At 42.3% G+C, this 17,741-nt stretch overlaps 2 protein-coding genes across 2 annotated transcripts in view; both read left to right on the plus strand.

Annotated features, from left to right (window-relative positions):
- The window catches only part of LOC124595242, a 34,079-nt gene extending 16,968 nt beyond the window's left edge, over positions 1-17,111 (plus strand). Inside the window, exon 2 of the mRNA XM_047133904.1 lies at positions 16,222-17,111. Within this exon, the coding sequence (XP_046989860.1) occupies positions 16,222-16,841 (620 nt within the window). The 3' untranslated portion in view covers positions 16,842-17,111. The remainder of the gene's footprint in view (positions 1-16,221) is intronic.
- LOC124594157 (forkhead box protein J1.2-like) overlaps positions 1-17,741 on the plus strand; it is a 281,291-nt gene that overhangs the window by 107,984 nt on the left and 155,566 nt on the right. The gene's annotated exons all lie outside the window — the stretch shown is intronic.

Genomic DNA, 17,741 nt, shown 5'->3' on the forward strand with positions numbered 1-17,741 from the left:
CTTCTTGTTTCGGTCTTCAATTCGAAGACTACTTCGATGTGCATCACTTTACGCTTGTCTATTCCCTGAAAATCTCTTCACCTCTACATAACTACTGAAAACTACCCTGCTTACAATAGTAAAGCTTTGAGCTTCCTCCGCAAATTTTTCTCCCCACAGTTTCCTCATTTACGATATCAGCTAATAGCTGATGCTCGGGATGTGTCCAATCAATCTTATCCTTCTTTCAGTCAAGTTGTGCTGTAACTTTAATTATCAAATCTACTGATCAAATCTTCAGCATTCTTCAACAGCACTACTGTCCAAAAGCTTCCATTTTCTTCGTGCGTGTACGGCTAATCATCCACGTTTCACTTATATACACTGTGGTGATAAAAGTCATGGCACACATCTTTATACGCGTCGGACCTTCCTTTGCTAGCGTACTGCAGTAACTCGACGTGGCATGGACTCAATAAGTCGTTGGAAGTCCCCTGTAGAAATATTGAGACATGCAGTTTCTGTAGCCGCCCATAACTGCGAAAGTGTTGCCAGGGCAGGATTTTGTGCACGAACTGACCTCTCGACTACGTTCCAGAAATGTTCGCTGGCTGGCCAGATCATTCGGTCGAACTGACCAGAATGTTCGTCAAACCAATCGTGAACAACTGAGGACCGGTAAGACTCATAGGAATTCCATCTTGTTTGGGAACTTGAAGTACATGAGTGGCTGCAAATGGCCCCCACGTAGCCGAACATAAATATTTACAGTCTGTGATCAGTGCAGTTGGGCCAGAGGACCCAGTCCGTTCCATATAAACACGGCTAACACCATTACGCAGCCACCACCGGTTTACACAGTGCCTTGTCGATAACTTGGGTCCATGGCTTCATGGAGTCTGCGCCACGCTCGAACCCTACCATCAGCTCGTACCAACTGAAATTGGGATTCATCTGACCAAGCCACGGTTTTCCGGTCGTCTAGGATCCAACTCATTTGGGCACGAGCCCAGGAGAGACGCTGCAGGCGGATGTCGTGCTGTCAGCAAATGCACTCCCTTCGGTCGACTGCTACCATAGCCCACTGACGCCAAATTTCGCCGCGCTGTCATGACGGATACGTTCATCGTACGTGTCATATTGATATCTAGGGTTATTTCGTGCAGTGTTGCCTGTCTGTTAGTTCTTACAACTCTACGCAAACGCCGCACTGCGTTGTCCGTGGGGAGAGGTAACGCGTGAAGTTTGGTATTCTCGGCGCACTCTTGACTCTGTAGATCTTGGAATATTGGATTCCCTTACGATTTCCTAAATGGAATGTCCCCTGCGTCTAGCTCCACCTCCCATTCCGCGTTCAAAAAGTGTTATTTCCCGTCGTGCGACTGTAAGCACCTCTTAAACCTTTTCACATGAATCATATGAATAGAATGCACTGTCCTTCTATACCTTTTACGCGATATTACCGCCATCTATATATGGGAATGTGCTGTCCCATGACTTTCATCACCTCAGTGTGTAAGGCTATACACCAAACAGGAACTTTCATAAGAGATTTTTAATTCTTTAATGCACATTAAGATGTTAATATGTTTCACTTAAGTTTTTCTTTCTTTTGCCAGTCTGCATAATGTATGTTCTTTACCTCTACCACCAGCAGTTATATTGCTATCAGAATAGTAAAACTACTGCTTTTAGTATTTAATTTTCCTAACATAATTTCTTCCGCATCGCTAAATTTAATTTAAATCGACTATGCTTGTTTCACTTCTGTTGATATTCATCTTGTAACCCTTTCCAAAACATCTATTCTTTTCGATTCATCTTCTAAGTCCTTTGCTACCTCTGACAGAATTACAAAGCCATCGGCAAAATTTTTTTTATAGCTTTTCACTGAACTTTAATACCTTTTCGAAATTTTGTAGTTAAGCATGTCTCTCTACTGCAGGTATGAAATACATACGCTATTACTGACCGCAGTCCTTGTGGCCCGTACCTATGCGTACCTGTCCATTGCAATAACAGATTGCTATTTAATTAGCTGGGTTTGCCAGACACAACGTATCTTTCGTACTAGTTATTCAAACTTAATTGTAATTTGCGTCATCCCCGTACAATCACTGCTGTCCTGTCATTGTCACATATATATCTCTTTCGTTATATTTTATTCGAACATGTTTTCTCTGCAACTGCTGATTATGTCTACAGCTACACGAAACATCACATCAGCTACAGACGAAAAGAGCTGTGTAAAAATTATGTCAATACGAAGGCATACCGGACAGATTTCGGTCTGTTCTTGCTTTTTGTACGGCCGCAACGCCCATGGACAATGACTATTGCCGGGATTGATTTCGAGATAAGCACACATTCTCTCTCGTCGATATGAGTCTTGCAGTGACCACAAATTATTCATTAACTGTCTTCACAACATTTTTAAACTGATAGTAATCTGTCTTTTCGTCACGTGTTGTGTCTGGGAGCGGCGATAAATCTTTATCACCTGCAGACTGTGCTAATCTGATATTCTCCAAACAAGTGAGATGCGACAGTGTGTTGTGGCTGATAAGCAAACTTTAGCTTCCAGCGTACAAAATGAAACGTATTTCTTCACGGAAATCGAAATTAAGTTTTGTTACTAACTAGATAGACAGTTGCCTCCATGTAGCTTTACCGATGATGGTGTTTCGTCGTTCTGTACTTCACAGACTACTTTTAGTGCATCTAAACTCAGGACCTCAATTTTGAAACTGGCAGCGATACGCTCATGTTATTTACATGAAGCAAATTTTTGTATCGCAAATTCCGTTTCATCCTCTGCTAAAGGCCGTACGTGAAGTTTTTCTGTTATACCTTTTAGTGTCTTTCCCAAGAAGGGTCACCTGCGGAGACAGTAATTTCTGGCCCTCTGAAGCGTATAACGCAATAGATAGACCTAATTAAAGCATAGCTCTTACAGAAGTTGTTGTAAAAGAAGATAATAACTTCAGTGATTTGTGCAACATATTTTTATTTATTCTTTTTAGAGATTTGACGATGGTGCTTTTCCTTACGGTTGATATTTGAATCTAGGTTGGTTGGTGACCTGCCCTCATACTAGGAAGTGTTGTGTCGGCTTTAAATAGAGACAGATATCCAGTATTCTACAGCCTCTTAAGAAAGAAAGGTAGATAGATAAGCGGAATACGGTTATGGCTTCCTTCCTTTGTTTGCCGCTGCTTTTTCTGTGTTGATGACTAGTGAAAACGGGGAGGGGGCGGGGGCGGGGGCGGTGGCATAATGATGGAATTTTATTATTCGGTCCGGAGGTATGAGGTGGGATCCTGACTGCATTTCGCGCTCATTAACAGGGCAAAAAGCGACGTAGCTACCATGACGGAAAGCACAACCGCAACAACTTGTGTTGATAACGCTAATGCCGTTCATAAGTGTTATATTTAATTCACAGATCGATTTCTGGTCCCGTTATAAATTGAAGTAATTGTTGCTCCTGTTTGGGTACTTTAGAATAGAACAGTTACCGAATCCTGTACCACATTACTGACTATATTGTGTAGACAAGTATGTGGGAAAATGGAGAAAACTGAGACGAATTTGGAAAAGTTGAGATCGTGGCAATGAGTAATCAAACATCGTTTTATAAGGAGTAATCGCATCAGTTTCCCTGACCTTTGAGCTCTAGATGTAGGGGAATTTTCAAGAGCGAAATGTATAGATTTCCAAGCGACGGTGTAGGGAAACTGTAATGTGATTTTAAAATGGTTATGTTCTGAGGCATTAGGCGCCAGTTAATACCACAGTATTCGCCCAGTCCCACATGTGACATCTGTTAAACAGTTGCTGTCTATAGAGGAATTGTATAAAACATGGTCTAGTGGAGAAAATTAAACAAGTAGCGTTTATCAAACCATGTTATTGTTGTTGTGGTCTTCAGTCCTGAGACTGGTTTGATGCAGCTCTCCATGCTACTCTATTCTGTGCAAGCTTCTTCATCTTCCAGTACCTGCTGCAACCTACATCCTTCTGAATCTGTTTAGTGTATTCATCTCTTGGTCTCCCTCTACGATTTTTACCCTCCACGCTGCCCTCCAATACTAAATTGGTGATCCCTCGATGTCTCAGAACATGTCCTATCAACCGATCCCTTCTTCTAGTCAAGTTGTGCCACAAGCTCCTCTTCTCCCCAATTCTATTCAATACCTCCTCATTAGTTATGTGATCAACCCATCTAATCATCAGCATTCTTCTGTAGCACCACATTTCGAAAGCTTCTATTCTCTTCTTGTCTAAGCTATGTATCGTCCACGTTTCACTTCCATACATGGCTACACTCCATACAAATACTTTCAGAAACAACTTCCTGACACTTAAATCAATACTCGATGTTAACAAAATTCTCTTCTTCAGAAACGCTTTCCTTGTCATTGCCAGTCTACATTTTATATCCTCTCTACTTCGACCATCATCAGTTATTTTGCTCCCCAAATAGCAAAACTCCTTTACTACTTTAAGTGTCTCATTTCCTAATCTAATTCCCTCAGCATCACCCGACTTAATTCGACTACATTCCATTATCCTCGTTTTGCTTTTGTTGATGTTCATCTTATACCCTCCTTTCAAGACACTGTCCATTCCGTTGAACTGCTCTTCCAAGTCCTTTGCTGTCTCTGACAGAATTACAATGTCATCGGCGAACCTCAAAGTTTTTATTTCTTCTCCATGGATTTTAATACTTACTCCGAATTTTTCTTTTGTTTCCTTTATTGCTTGCTCAATATACAGATTGAATAACATCGGGGAGAGGCTACAACCCTGTCTCACTCCCTTCCCAACCACTGCTTCCCTTTCATACCCCTCGACTCTTATAACTGCCATCTGCTTTCTGTGCAAATTGTAAATAGCCTTTCGCTCTCTGTATTTTATCCCTGCCATCTTCAGAATTTGAAAGAGAGTATTCCAATCAACATTGTCAAAAGCTTTCTCTAAGTCTACAAATGCTAGAAACGTAGGTTTGCCTTTTCTTAATCTAGCTTCTAAGATAAGTCGTAGGGTCACTATTGCCTCACGTGTTCCTATATCTCTACGGAATCCAAACCGATCTTCCTCGAGGTCGGCTTCTATCAGTTTTTCCATTCGTCTGTAAATAATTCGCGTAAGTATTTTGCAGCTGTGACTTATTAAACTGATAGTTCAGTAATTTTCGCATCTGTCAACACCTGCTTTCTTTGGGATTGGGATTATTATATTCTTCTTGAAGTCTGAGGGTATTTCGCCTGTCTCATACATCTTGCTCACCAGATGGTAGAGTTTTGTCAGGACTGGCTCTCCCAAGGTTGTCAGTAGTTCTAATGGAATGTTGTCTACTCCGGGGGCCTTGTTTCGACTCAGGTCTTTCAGTGCTCTGTCAAACTCTTCACGCAATATCATATCTCCCATTTCATCTTCATCTACATCCTCTTCCATTTCCATAATATTGTCCTCAAGTAAACCGCCCTTGTATAGGCCCTCTATATACTCCTTCCACCTTTCTGCTTTCCCTTCTTTGCTTAGAATTGGGTTTCCATCAAAGCTCATGCAAGTGGTTCTCCTTTCTCCAAAGGTCTCTTTAATTTTCCTGTAGGCAGTATCTATCTTACCCCTAGTGAGATAAGCCTCTACATCCTTACATTTGTCTTTTAGCCATCCCTGCTTAGCCATTTTGCACTTCCTGTCAATATCATTTTTGAGACGTTTGTATTCCTTTTTGCCTGCTTCATTTACTGGATTTTTATATTTTTTCCTTTCATCAATTAAATTCAGTATTTCTTCTGTTACCGAAGGGTTTCTACTAGCCCTCGTCTTTTTACCTATTTGACCCTCTGCTGCCTTCACTATTTCATCCCTCAAAGCTACCCATTCTTCTTCTACTGTATTTCTTTCCCCCATTCCTGTCAATTGTTCCGTTATGCTCTCTCTGAAACTCTGTACAATCTCTGGTTCTTTCAGTTTATCCAGGTCCCATCTCCTTAAATTCCCACCTTTTTGCAGTTTCTTCAGTTTTAATCTACAGTTCATAACCAATAGATTGTGGTCAGAGTCCACATCTGCCCCCGGAAATGTCTTACAGTTTAAAACCTGGTTCCTAAATCTCTGTCTTACCATTATATAATCTATCCGATACCTTTTAGTATCTCCAGGGTTCTTCCATGTATACAGCCTTCTTTTATGATTCTTAAACCAAGTATTAGCTATGATTAAGTTATGCTCTGCGCAAAATTCTACCAGGCGGCTTCCTCTTTCATTTCTTAGCCCCAATCCATATTCACCTACTATGTTTCCTTCTCTCCCTTTTCCTAATGATGAATTCCAGTCACCCATGACTATTAAATTTTCGTCTCCCTTCACTACCTGAATAATTTCTTTTATCTCATCATACATTTCATCAATTTCTTCGTCATCTGCAGAGCTAGTTGGCATATAAACTTGTACTACTGTAGTAGGTGTGGGCTTCGTATCTATCTTGGCCACAATAATGCGTTCACTATGCTGTTTGTAGTAGCTTACCCGTACACCTATTTTTTTTATTCATTATTAAACTTACTCCTGCATTACCCCTATTTGATTTTGTATTTAGAACCCTGTACTCATCTGACCAGAAGTCCTGTTCCTCCTGCCACCGAACTTCACTAATTCCCACTATATCTAACTTTAACCTATCCATTTCCCTTTTTAAATTTTCTAACCTACCTGCCCGATTAAGTGATCTGACATTCCACGCTCCGATCCGTAGAACGCCAGTTTTCTTTCTCCTGATCACAACGTCCTCTTGAGTAGTCCCCTCCCGGAGATCCGAATGGGGGACTATTTTACCTCCGGAATATTTTACCCAAGAGGACGCCATCATCATTGAACTCTGTTAATGCGTGACACGACTTGTCTTCTGCTCTTAACTCGTTCTTGTTATCCCAAGATGTGGCATTAGAGTAACAGCTGTCTAACTTTGATTTAACGGGAAGAGTCCGTAAAAGTAGGCGAGCGCTGCATTATGTCGGACCCCTATAGTCACGTGCCCCGATTTGGGCAGGTTATTATGTCATAGTAAAAGCTAGGTATTCTTTTGAATTAATTTTTTTCACTCAGAGAGCTATTGAAAAGTTATAATGGACTTTTGTGAGCTTCATTTCTAGGATGTATCCGCTTCATATACGTACCAGGTCGCGCAGTGGAAAAACTGATTTATTTGCCCGAAAAGATTGGACTTCATAATTTCTTCTGACCATCCTATGTTTTCCTAAAAAGCTCGTGCAGATAGTTCCTGCAATACAGTCACGGCCACCCTTTCCTTGCCCAACTGAGTTACTGACCTGCAATTGTACGCTTTTTTCCGTTTTCATACCAATGCGCGTTCCGCTTTGTGACTCTTCTCCGTTTACGTACGAATGCGTTCCGATTTTTCTCTCTTCATAACTCATTTTAAAAAACGAGCAAAACTACTAATACTACTATCAGCACAGCCAGCACTGACCTAGTGCACACGAAGTTAACGTGTACTCACGAAGTTTGTTTTGGGTTTCGTAACTCTGTAGATCACGATACGAATGTACTGGAAACCACAGTATGATGTGTAGATTATGAAAAGAAATCACGATCTTTTTTTAATAGAAACAAATAGATACACTACCTTTATAACAGTTAAACTAATGGTATTGTTTCGTCTCCCAATATTACTGCGAAGCAACATCAGCGCTGTTGATTAACTTCCAGATGTACTGCTAATATTTAACATGTCACGTTTCCAAAATCACATTGGCTTGTCACTTTGTCCTATAGAGACCAGTTCAAGGAGCTAGCAGTCTTCCAACGACGCATCTGTGATAGTAGCAGCTCCCATCCACTGCCAGCGATGATGCTGAATTTCGGATCTCTTTTCCTAGCACTCTGAATCTGAAGCGCTGACCAGCTACCATGGTTAAGACATCAGCGAATATTTCAGAGTCGGCAAATTTCAAGGAATGACACATTATGCTTGATATCCCAGAAATCAGAGTGTTCGTCTTTGTTTTGGACTCCTATTACTCAAATTGTAATTGGACTCTCAGGTCTCATCGTCTAGTTTTCTCAAGCTACTCCTTCCGGTTGGCTGGAATTTACTGGTGGATAAACTTCACACGTTTTTTTTTCACAAGTTTTTCCGTTAACCCATTCGGAGAAACCGAAACAACATCGATGACACAGACTTATTCAGCACGTTCCTCATCAGTGAGATCTGTTAACGACACCCAGTCTAGCTGCGAAAGAGGAATCGTGCTTCAGACGTCAGCGTGTGTGTGTGTGTGTCGGCAGCGCGGCGCGTGTGTGCAGGTCACCTCGTCGCTGAGATGGCGACCGGTTCCCCAGAACTTGGCACGCCTCTGCTTCTTCTGGAAAAGCAGACACCAGCTGGCAGTTCCCGGTCGCGCAGTAGGGACGAAACTTCCGGCGCCGACTGTTGTGAAAGAAACCATTTTTCTCGAGGATGTATTTCGTGGAAAGTGAGACCGAAAGTCTCAACTTCGGAGGAGAAATTAAATTCTGAATGTAACGATAAATAGTCACTCGTAATGTAACTCCTTCGAACGTGTAGTCATTAGCTTCACGGAAACGTTAGAGGATCGCTTAGTAATTTTAATTTTCAGTCAAATGCTTCGTGCAAAGCAATAGCAACACATCGACTTCTGAAGTCGGAAAATGCAATACTATGACTTAAATGTAAAACTCGTAAAGGACGCTGTCTACGCGGAGAGTAAGGAAGCACGAGCACCTTGCGTGTCAAAAGATAAAAATTCACATTGGTACTCCAGGGTAGGCGAACAGCGTCTAACCAGCGTGGTCATTTAAATTTCTCGATAATTCCACTGGTTTGATCTGACCTTCCATTTCCTTCGTCGCTACAGTTTTTCTCTGCTACAGCTCTTTATAGCTTGCTGATGCAGGACGTCGAAGAAGCTCAAAGAAAGACAGCTCTTTTTCTGTTATCGCGAAATGGGTGAGAAAGTGCCACGGATATGATGCGCGAGTTGAGTTGGTCATCAAAACAGGCGTTTTTGTTTGTGGCGAGATCTTTACACTAAATTTTAGCCACCAACTTTCTCCCTCGAATGCGAAAATATTTTGTTGATGTCTGCCTACATAGTAATATATAATCATCGTAATAAAATAAAGAAAATCAGAGGGCGCACGTAAAGATTTAAATATTCATTTTTCCCGTGCGCTGTTAAAGAGTGGGACGGCAGAGAAATAGAAGGTGGTTCGATGAACCAAGACATTTTAAATGTGAACTGAATAGAAGTATGTAGATACGGCTTTTACTTTCCGGATGCCGCAGCAGATTTCCCACTTGCGTCTCTTCATTCGATAAATATGTTCCGTAGACATATTTATCTCCTTCAGTGCTTCTAGTACCGCTTCAGTTCATACTGGATCTGCCCCCCGTCATTTCTGACAGAATTCTTTAGCATCACATTTACTTTCTACTCTTGTTTTGCCATGATTGGCGTTGCACATCCGCTCAGTGCTGTGTCCCAGATGTATATTTTTAGAAACATATCTCCAGTTCCATGTTAATACTTTATTAGAGAGAACAATTTCGCTGATGATACCTTTCTGTCCCTGAACCGTTCTACATCTGATATCGTGTTTACTTCACCAATTGTATGTAATTTTGCTTCCTAGACAGAATTCTTTCTGTACTTTCAGTACTGTCTTCTGCAGTTTCCGCGTTAGATTGCCGCAGTCCAGTATCGCCATATTAGCCTTGTTTGTGCATTCAGTTGATTGGTCCAAGTCTTCTTTACTGACAGCCGGAGGTGCTGCGTCGTCTGCGAACTTTTAACAGTGGTATTTGACCCTTACATGCGATGGTACCGCACAATTTACCGTTTGACCACTGCGCCCACTCTACTGTAGTCATCAAGAGTATGGCGTTCGTCTCCTAAGTGTGCATCAGAAAGTGCGGAGAAAAATTGGGCGACGTCGACATTGTGGTAATAAAGTGAATGTGTGAATGTACTGACTGCAGCCAGCTCCAGCTTCGGCATATAGGAATAGATGTCAGCTGAGTATTATCAAAGCCTCACCTGATTTAGTAAACGTGCACAGCAGAATAACAACTGGGTTTTACTGGTTACTTCCCACCTTTTAATTTTTTAGAGTATTGTTCAACCTTCCAGTCAAAAAATTCAGTATAACTTATTTTCCTTGATGACAACATAAAGAAGCAGTTGGATAAACAGTTTCAGTTGTCGAACAACCATCTTCAGGTCATAACTCTTAATGCAGCTGATTTCACAACCTGAGAGTGCAATGCAAACAACAAATTGTCAGTGCGCTCAAAACGCGCCCAGTGCGGTTTAAGAGTTATAAACTTCATACTGAGCCGTAGCTAACTGCAACCTTCCGTTATAACAATCAGAGCGCTGATATGTTCACCTTCGAGCATCTCTCCTAGCCTGTTCAGCTGACGACTTACTGTGTAACACATTCAAGTGCGTTTAGGTGTGAATAAAAGTTAGTCTGAATTCAGTTTCCTAGGATTTTGCTATTCTTCTTCTTTCTGTTCGAACGGATCATCTGATGATGACAAGCTAAGAAGTTGAAATCAGTCATGGTACTGTTTGTGTGAGCCTAGGTCGAGACATAATAATTGCAAGTATTTCACTTAAGTTCACTGTTTACAGTTAGTAACGAACGTAATTTAGCTTCTCAAGTTAGGTAACGTAATGATTTTATAACCACGTAGCTTTTCAAATTGTGCCTAACGAAGTTCATTACATGAATAGTTTCTCAACATGAGCTAACAAATTGTGCACCATATGAACTGGCTCCGTATATTCTGCTACTGAAAGTGTCACTAGAAGATTTAGCTCCTTTTTTGCCTTTTTAGTAGGATATTTTTGTATTAACACTAACGGACCTTGTTTCATTACACTCCTCTTTTAAAAATATGTTGAACGCCGCAAAAACAGAAATAAAGATTCCATAAGTTAACTGCGTAGAGAAATAGTTCGCCTCTTGGCATTCTGTGATATTTAGCGAAGATATTATTTCGATATCATAAAAGTGTTTATAAAAATTAAGGACATTCCCGTTACTTCGAGACTGCAATTGTTTATGTAGTCAACACTAAGGTTGATTTGATGCATCTCAGCCACTCTTGCTACCTGCCAGCTACTCTCTTCCTTTCGGCCTACCAGTTGCATCGATTATCGATACTCTGCCTTATGTATTCGTATCCAGGCCTGCCACATCCACTATCCCTTCGACATTCAGCAACGACTCATGTCGCATATCTGCCCAATTTATCTCTTCGTTTCACTAAGTTCTTTATTAGACAATGTTCCTCGTCGAATCGTTACAGGACTTCTACATTCCTTACTCGATCAACCATCCGATCTTCAAAAATCTCCTGTAACAAAACTTTTAAAGGTTTCGTAGCCATCTTCCTCATCGCCCATTTTTTGCATCCATACAGAGCTGCTCTCCTAAAATAGTTTTTTTGATTTTTCTTCTGGTCTCAGGCTTTATACTTTTTCAGAATAAAAACAGTATTGGTTGCGAAGTTATTTTTGCTTTCATTTTCCATTTTATATGGCCTTATGACAGATGAGCTAAATAACCAGCCACTTTTACGTAAGTTTCTATTAGTTTTAGTTCATTTTCCTGACCAGTTTACTATATGGGCTTTCGCCTTCTTCTGTTCGTTTCTAATTGATTGGCTTCTTGTTTTTATAGGCAATCTGATGCTGCCACAAAAGGGTGAAACGCGTTATCGATGATAAATAATTTCGCAACCAAGATAGTTTTTATTCTGAAATACTTCCGCCATAGCAACATTCGTCCACCTCTTCAAGAGTATGTTGTCCAAGTTTTACAATCAGTCATACAGCATTTCAACCTTATCCGCAAACCGTCATTGTACGTTCAGTTTCATCTACATCTACATGGTTACCCTGCAATTCACACTTAAGTGCCTGTTAGACGGTTCATCGAACCATTGTCATACAACTTTTCTACCGTTCCACTCTCGAATGGCGCGTGGGAAAAAGGAACACGTAAATCCTTCCGTTCGAGGTCTGATTTCTCTTATGTTATTATGATGATCATTTCTCCCTACGTAGGTGGGTGTCAACAGAATATTTACACATTCGGAAGAGAAAGTTGGTGATTGAAATTTCGTAAATAGATCTCGCCGCAAAGAAAACCGCCTTTGTTTCAGTGACTGCCACCCCAAATCGCGTATCATATCAGTGACACTCTCACCCCTATTGCGCGATAACACGAAACGAGCTGCCCGTCTTTGCTCTTTTTCGATGTCCTCCGTCAATCCTACATGGTAAGGATCCCATACCGCGCAGCAATATTCCAGGAGAGGACGGACAAGTGTAATGTACGCTGTCTCTTTAGTGGGTTTGTCGCATCTTCTAAGTGTTCTGCCAACAAAGCGCAGTCTTTGTTCCGCCTTCCCCACAATATTATATATGTGGTCTTTACAGTTTAAGTTGCTCGTAATTGTAATTCCTAGGTATTTAGTCGAATTGACAGCCCTTAGATTTGTGCGATTTATCGTATACCCAAAATTTATCGGATTTCTTTTAGTACCCATGTGGATGACCTCGCACTTTTCTTTGTTTAGTGCTAATTGCCACTTTTCGCACCATACAGAAATTCTCTCTAGATCATTTTGTAATTGGAATTGAACGTCTGATGATTTTACTAGATGGTAAATTACAGCGTCATCTGCAAACAATCTAAGGGGGCTGCTCAGATTATCACCTAGATCATTTATTTAAATCAGGAACAGCAGAGGGCCTATGACACTACCTTTCGGAACGCCAGTTATCACTTCTGTTCTACTCGATGATTTACCGTCTGTCACTACGAACTGTGACCTCTCTGAGAAGAAATCGCGAATCCAGTCACACAAGTGAGACGATGCTCCATATGCACGCAATTTGATTGATAGTCACTTGTGAGGAACGGTATCAAAAGCCTTCTGGAAATCTAGGAATATGGAATCGCTCTGAGATCCCTTGCAGACAAAACTCATTACTTCTTGGGAATAAAGAGCTAGCTGTGTTGCACAAGAACGATATTTTCTGAATCCGTGTTGGTTATGTATCAATAAGTCATTTTCTTCAAGGTGATTCATAATGTTCGAGTACAGTATTTGCTCAAAAATCCTACTGCAAACTGAGGTCAGAGATATGGGTCTGTAATAATTTCATTAATCCCCTGACTAATTTCTTGTAATCGAGCGAGATGGCACAGAGGTAAGGTCCCGGTCTCATTCGGGAAGACGGCCGTTCTAATCCCCGTCCGACCATCCTGACTTAAACAAACAACTCCAAGATAGAAATAATCCTTTACTTCCCTCATTGTATCTTTAATGAATACAGTACAGACGGAAATAGTAAGTGTTACAACATACACAACAAGTGAGATATTTATCGAAGTTTGTAAAATTGTTCATGACGTGATGGGTATTAAATGATTAAACATTCATTTCATCGAGAAATGATGTCCATCACCATCAGCACGAGCTGTGACCCCACGGGCACGAATACGCTCTTGTATTCGTTGTGCATGCAAGACAACAGCCTTCAAAGATCATCTTGAGGAACTTCTTGTCTTGTATGAAACACAGGCTGCGTCTGTGAATAAAGATTGCTGGCTAGAAGCTGGTATGAAACAATAGTTTTTCCATCGCATCCGAGACATGCTCTGTGAGCACCAGGTACAGGGTACGGGCCGGCCAGTTAAGGATCTGTACAAAGCTCAAGGCGTTCATAGTGTCGACACAGTTTGCATTATCCTGCTGAAATATACCAAATAGTAACGCGACCCCGAAGGGTATGACAACAGGGTTTACTGAATATATCAGATATATTCAGAATAGGAGCAAACGTTCGTAAGCAGATAATGAAATGTAAAATAAGATATAAAATAAGAATTTTATGGACGATGCAACGGTGTTGTACATTGCTAGTGCATTTATAATATTACATGTGGTATGTTAATTTCCTATCAATTTTTAAAATAAGCATTTTTACTTAATTGTTTACTTACGGCAATTTTTCCTTTGGTTTGCCTATTCTCAGATCTGAAGATGGTAGTTAAGCAAGCGAAACTTGTCGTTACTTTGTACTAAAAAGAATTTTTAATTTTGAATATGTTTGAGACAATATATTGAAAATAGCAGACAGTTTTTAATTTTTTTTTTTATAAATTTACGTTTGATCAACAGGGTTCACCATTCTTGTTCCATTCTGACGAACATTGAGTCTCCCTTGAACAAATGCCAAATCCATCCTAGTGTCATATACAATAGCTCCCCACACCGTGATTCTCGGAGTTGTATGCTTCTCGAGAAATCACTACCTCCAGTGAACTTTCACCAGTTCGTTCACGGACACACTGACGTCTATTTGACCCCATCGCCGAAAACAACACAATGCCACAGTGTTCTAGTTGACTCTGGCTATTTACCGTGTAAGTCTGTGTTGACTCTGGCATGGTGTCAGCGGTAAACGAGATCTTAACTCAGCCCCCTGTAATATTTTCCGTGGTACTCCCTGTTATCTCTGCCCCGGTTTCAGCTATTGTCAGCGGTCTGATCACTGGAGTCAGCAGAACAATCCTACGATTTCTTGTGGTGCAGTGTTGTCCTGATTCCATCTCGTTCTGCTGTCATTGCACTATAGCCAACAGTCCGTGCAATGTGTTGGTATGAAGCTCCAAGTTCCCCCATGCCAATGGTTCAACCTTTCTCAAAATTCGAAAGATGGTGGTAAGCTGCATGTGCACGTCCTCCGGGCACGCTGCTCTGCGGTTCCCCCATGCCAATGGTTCAACCTTTCTCAAAATTCGAAAGATGGTGGTAAGCTGCATGTGCACGTCCTCCGGGCACGCTGCTCTGCGGTCTCCGCGTGAAGTGTATCAGTAACGATAGACACACTCAGTACTCGAACTCACATCATTCTTCATCTAGGTCTACATCTACATGGATACTCCGCAAATCACACTTAAGTGACTGGAAGAGGGTTCATCGAACCACCTTCACACTACGACGGACAATGGTAGCGTAGGCAGTTTATTTAGTAGGTCTGTTGAATCTTCTAAGGCTCCTGCCAATAAATCGCAGCCGGCCGGGGTGGCCGAGCGGTTCTAGGCGCTACAGTCTTGAAACGCGCGACCGCTACGGTCGCAGGTTCGAATCCTGCCTCGGGCATGGATGTGTGTGATGTCCTTAGGTTAGTTAGGTTTAAATAGTTCTAAGTTCTAGGGGACTGATGACCTCAGAAGTTAAGTCCCATAGTGCTCAGAGCCGTTTGAACCAAGCTAATAAATCGCAGTCTTTGGTTCGCCTTTCTCACAACATTTTCTGTGTATTGTTTTCAGTTTAAGTTATTTGTAATTATGATTCCTAGGTATTTAGATGATTTTAGGGCCTCTATATTTGACTGATTTATCGTGTGTTCTTCAGTCCAGAGACTGGTTTGCTCCATGCTACTCAATCCTGTGCAGGCTTGTTCATCTCCCAGTACCTACTGCAACCTACATCCTTCTGAATCTGTTTAGTGTATCCATCTCTTGGTCTCCCTCTACGATTTTTACCCCCCCCCCCCCTCCCACGCTGGCCACCAATATCAAACTGGTGATCCCTTGATGCCTCAGAATATGCCCTACCAACCGATCCCTTCTTCTAGTCAAGTTGTGCCACAAATTTCTCTTCTCTCCAATTCTATTCAATACCTCTTCATTAGTTATGTGATCTACCCATCTAATCTTCAGCATTCTTCTGTATAACCGAAGTATAGTTGATTTCTTTCAGCACTCATATGGATGTCCTCTCACACTTTTCATTATTTAGGGCCAAATGCCAATTTTCGCACAATACAGATATCTTTTCTAAATCGTTTTGCAATTTGTTTTGATCTTCCGATGACTTTACTAGACGATAAAAATGACAGCATCATCTGCAAACAATCTAAGGCGAGTGTGAAAATGGCGTTTATCTTTATTGATAATAAGCTTGCATACAATTAAATCTGAATTATCAAATCCCTGAATTATCAAATCTCACAAGCCTGGAAATACTGGAGTATGTGTGGTTGCGTTCGGTCATTGCATTTCCCTCGGTGTACAACTTGAGTTGGACAGAGTCCTTATGTTTGTTTCGTTTTTAACACGTCCACGGAATGTGCCATTAATTGTGTGTTCTGTTTGCAGGCACGGCGGTGAAGAAGAGATGGAAGAGCCTGAAGGACTACTACCGGTGCGAGCTCGCTAAGGTGTCGCACACGGGTGGCGAGGGCTCGACGACGGAGGCGACGTCCAACTGGCCCTTCTTCCACCTGATGAGCTTCACGAAGCGGACCATCGGCAGCAAGTACCGGCCGCGCAGTCTGGAGCAGCAGTTGTTCTGCGAGGACAGTAAGCAGGCGACGGTGGACAGCTCGCAGTACGACGCGGACGAGGAGACGCTCAAGAGCGAGGCGAAGCGGCGCCACATCAAGACGGAGTTCCCCGCGCTGCCGCACTTCCCCGACCTGTCGGAGAGCACCTCGTTCAGCGACACGATCGCGCACGCGCCCGTCTCGTTCATGCTGCCACCGCACAAGCGCTCTTCGCGCCGCCGACACCACCTCGAGAGCGACGCGTGCGCCGACGCCTCGGCCGAGACCAAGGCGCTCTCGCTCACCGAACGCGAGATCCAGGACGTGGACAGCGACGAGCTGCTCTTCTTCAAGTCGCTGCTGCCCTACATGAGGAACATGAACTACTCGCGGAAGCTGCTCCTGCGCATGAAGATACTCGAGCTCGTGTACAACGAGTACGCCTCGTCGTGACTGTGCGAACTCTACTACCGGTGCGCACCGCCGCTAGCGGTCTGGCGGCCTACGTAGCTACGGGTCTCACCTCACTACTGTCTTAATGACTGAGAAATGTATTTTTGTTAGACGCTTTGTACAATGTGTTATGACGCTACAGTAACGGACTTCAGTGCTTTGCTTTACACATCAGCAGCGTGTAGCTATGATTTCTGTAAATGTTTACAGTCTTTTGTAATTATTTCTTTTTTATAGCGTGCCATTTATGGATAAAGTGACTACTTTCATAGAAAATACGTTTTTATTTTTACGTTATTTCAATATACCCATATGCCTTCAACGTCAACAATAAATTTAGGACTGGTAAGTAAGAGCGTAGCTTTTGAAATGTTCTAATGATCAACGTGGACGATAAACATTTCAGACAAGAAGAGTATATTTGAACAGTTCTCGGGTATCCGACCGGGTAGCGTCGTAATTTCTTCACAATATTTCGGCAGACGTACACGCTGCCATCTTCAGGTGGTTCCTGACGAATGCTGTGCTGTTCCTCTCGGCGCCCTATATATACTAGCCGTTACCCCCTCCACCGTTCCTCTCCTGGTGTCTTCGGTGCGGCCGGCGCGGCGGCTACTGGAGCAGTCTCCCTGCTGCCGCCGTCTGGGACGGTCCTCGATCTCAGGGACCGCATCTTTCTCTCCAGGCTGAGTGCAGGGTTCCAAGCCTGCTGTCTTTATTAAGTAGAGCGTCCTGTAGTCGGATCTCGATGGCCTCTTTAGTAATGCAGTCCCAGAAGTAGGAGGATTGACAGAGTATTTTTGTTTTTTCATAGTCCATAGTATGGCCAGTCTTTATACAATTGTCAGCCACAGCTGATTTAGTGACCTGGCGTAATTCGATATGGCGCTTGTGTTCGCG

The sequence above is a fragment of the Schistocerca americana genome, chromosome 2 (assembly GCF_021461395.2).
Source record: "Schistocerca americana isolate TAMUIC-IGC-003095 chromosome 2, iqSchAmer2.1, whole genome shotgun sequence".
In the NCBI taxonomy this organism is placed as follows: domain Eukaryota; kingdom Metazoa; phylum Arthropoda; class Insecta; order Orthoptera; family Acrididae; genus Schistocerca; species Schistocerca americana.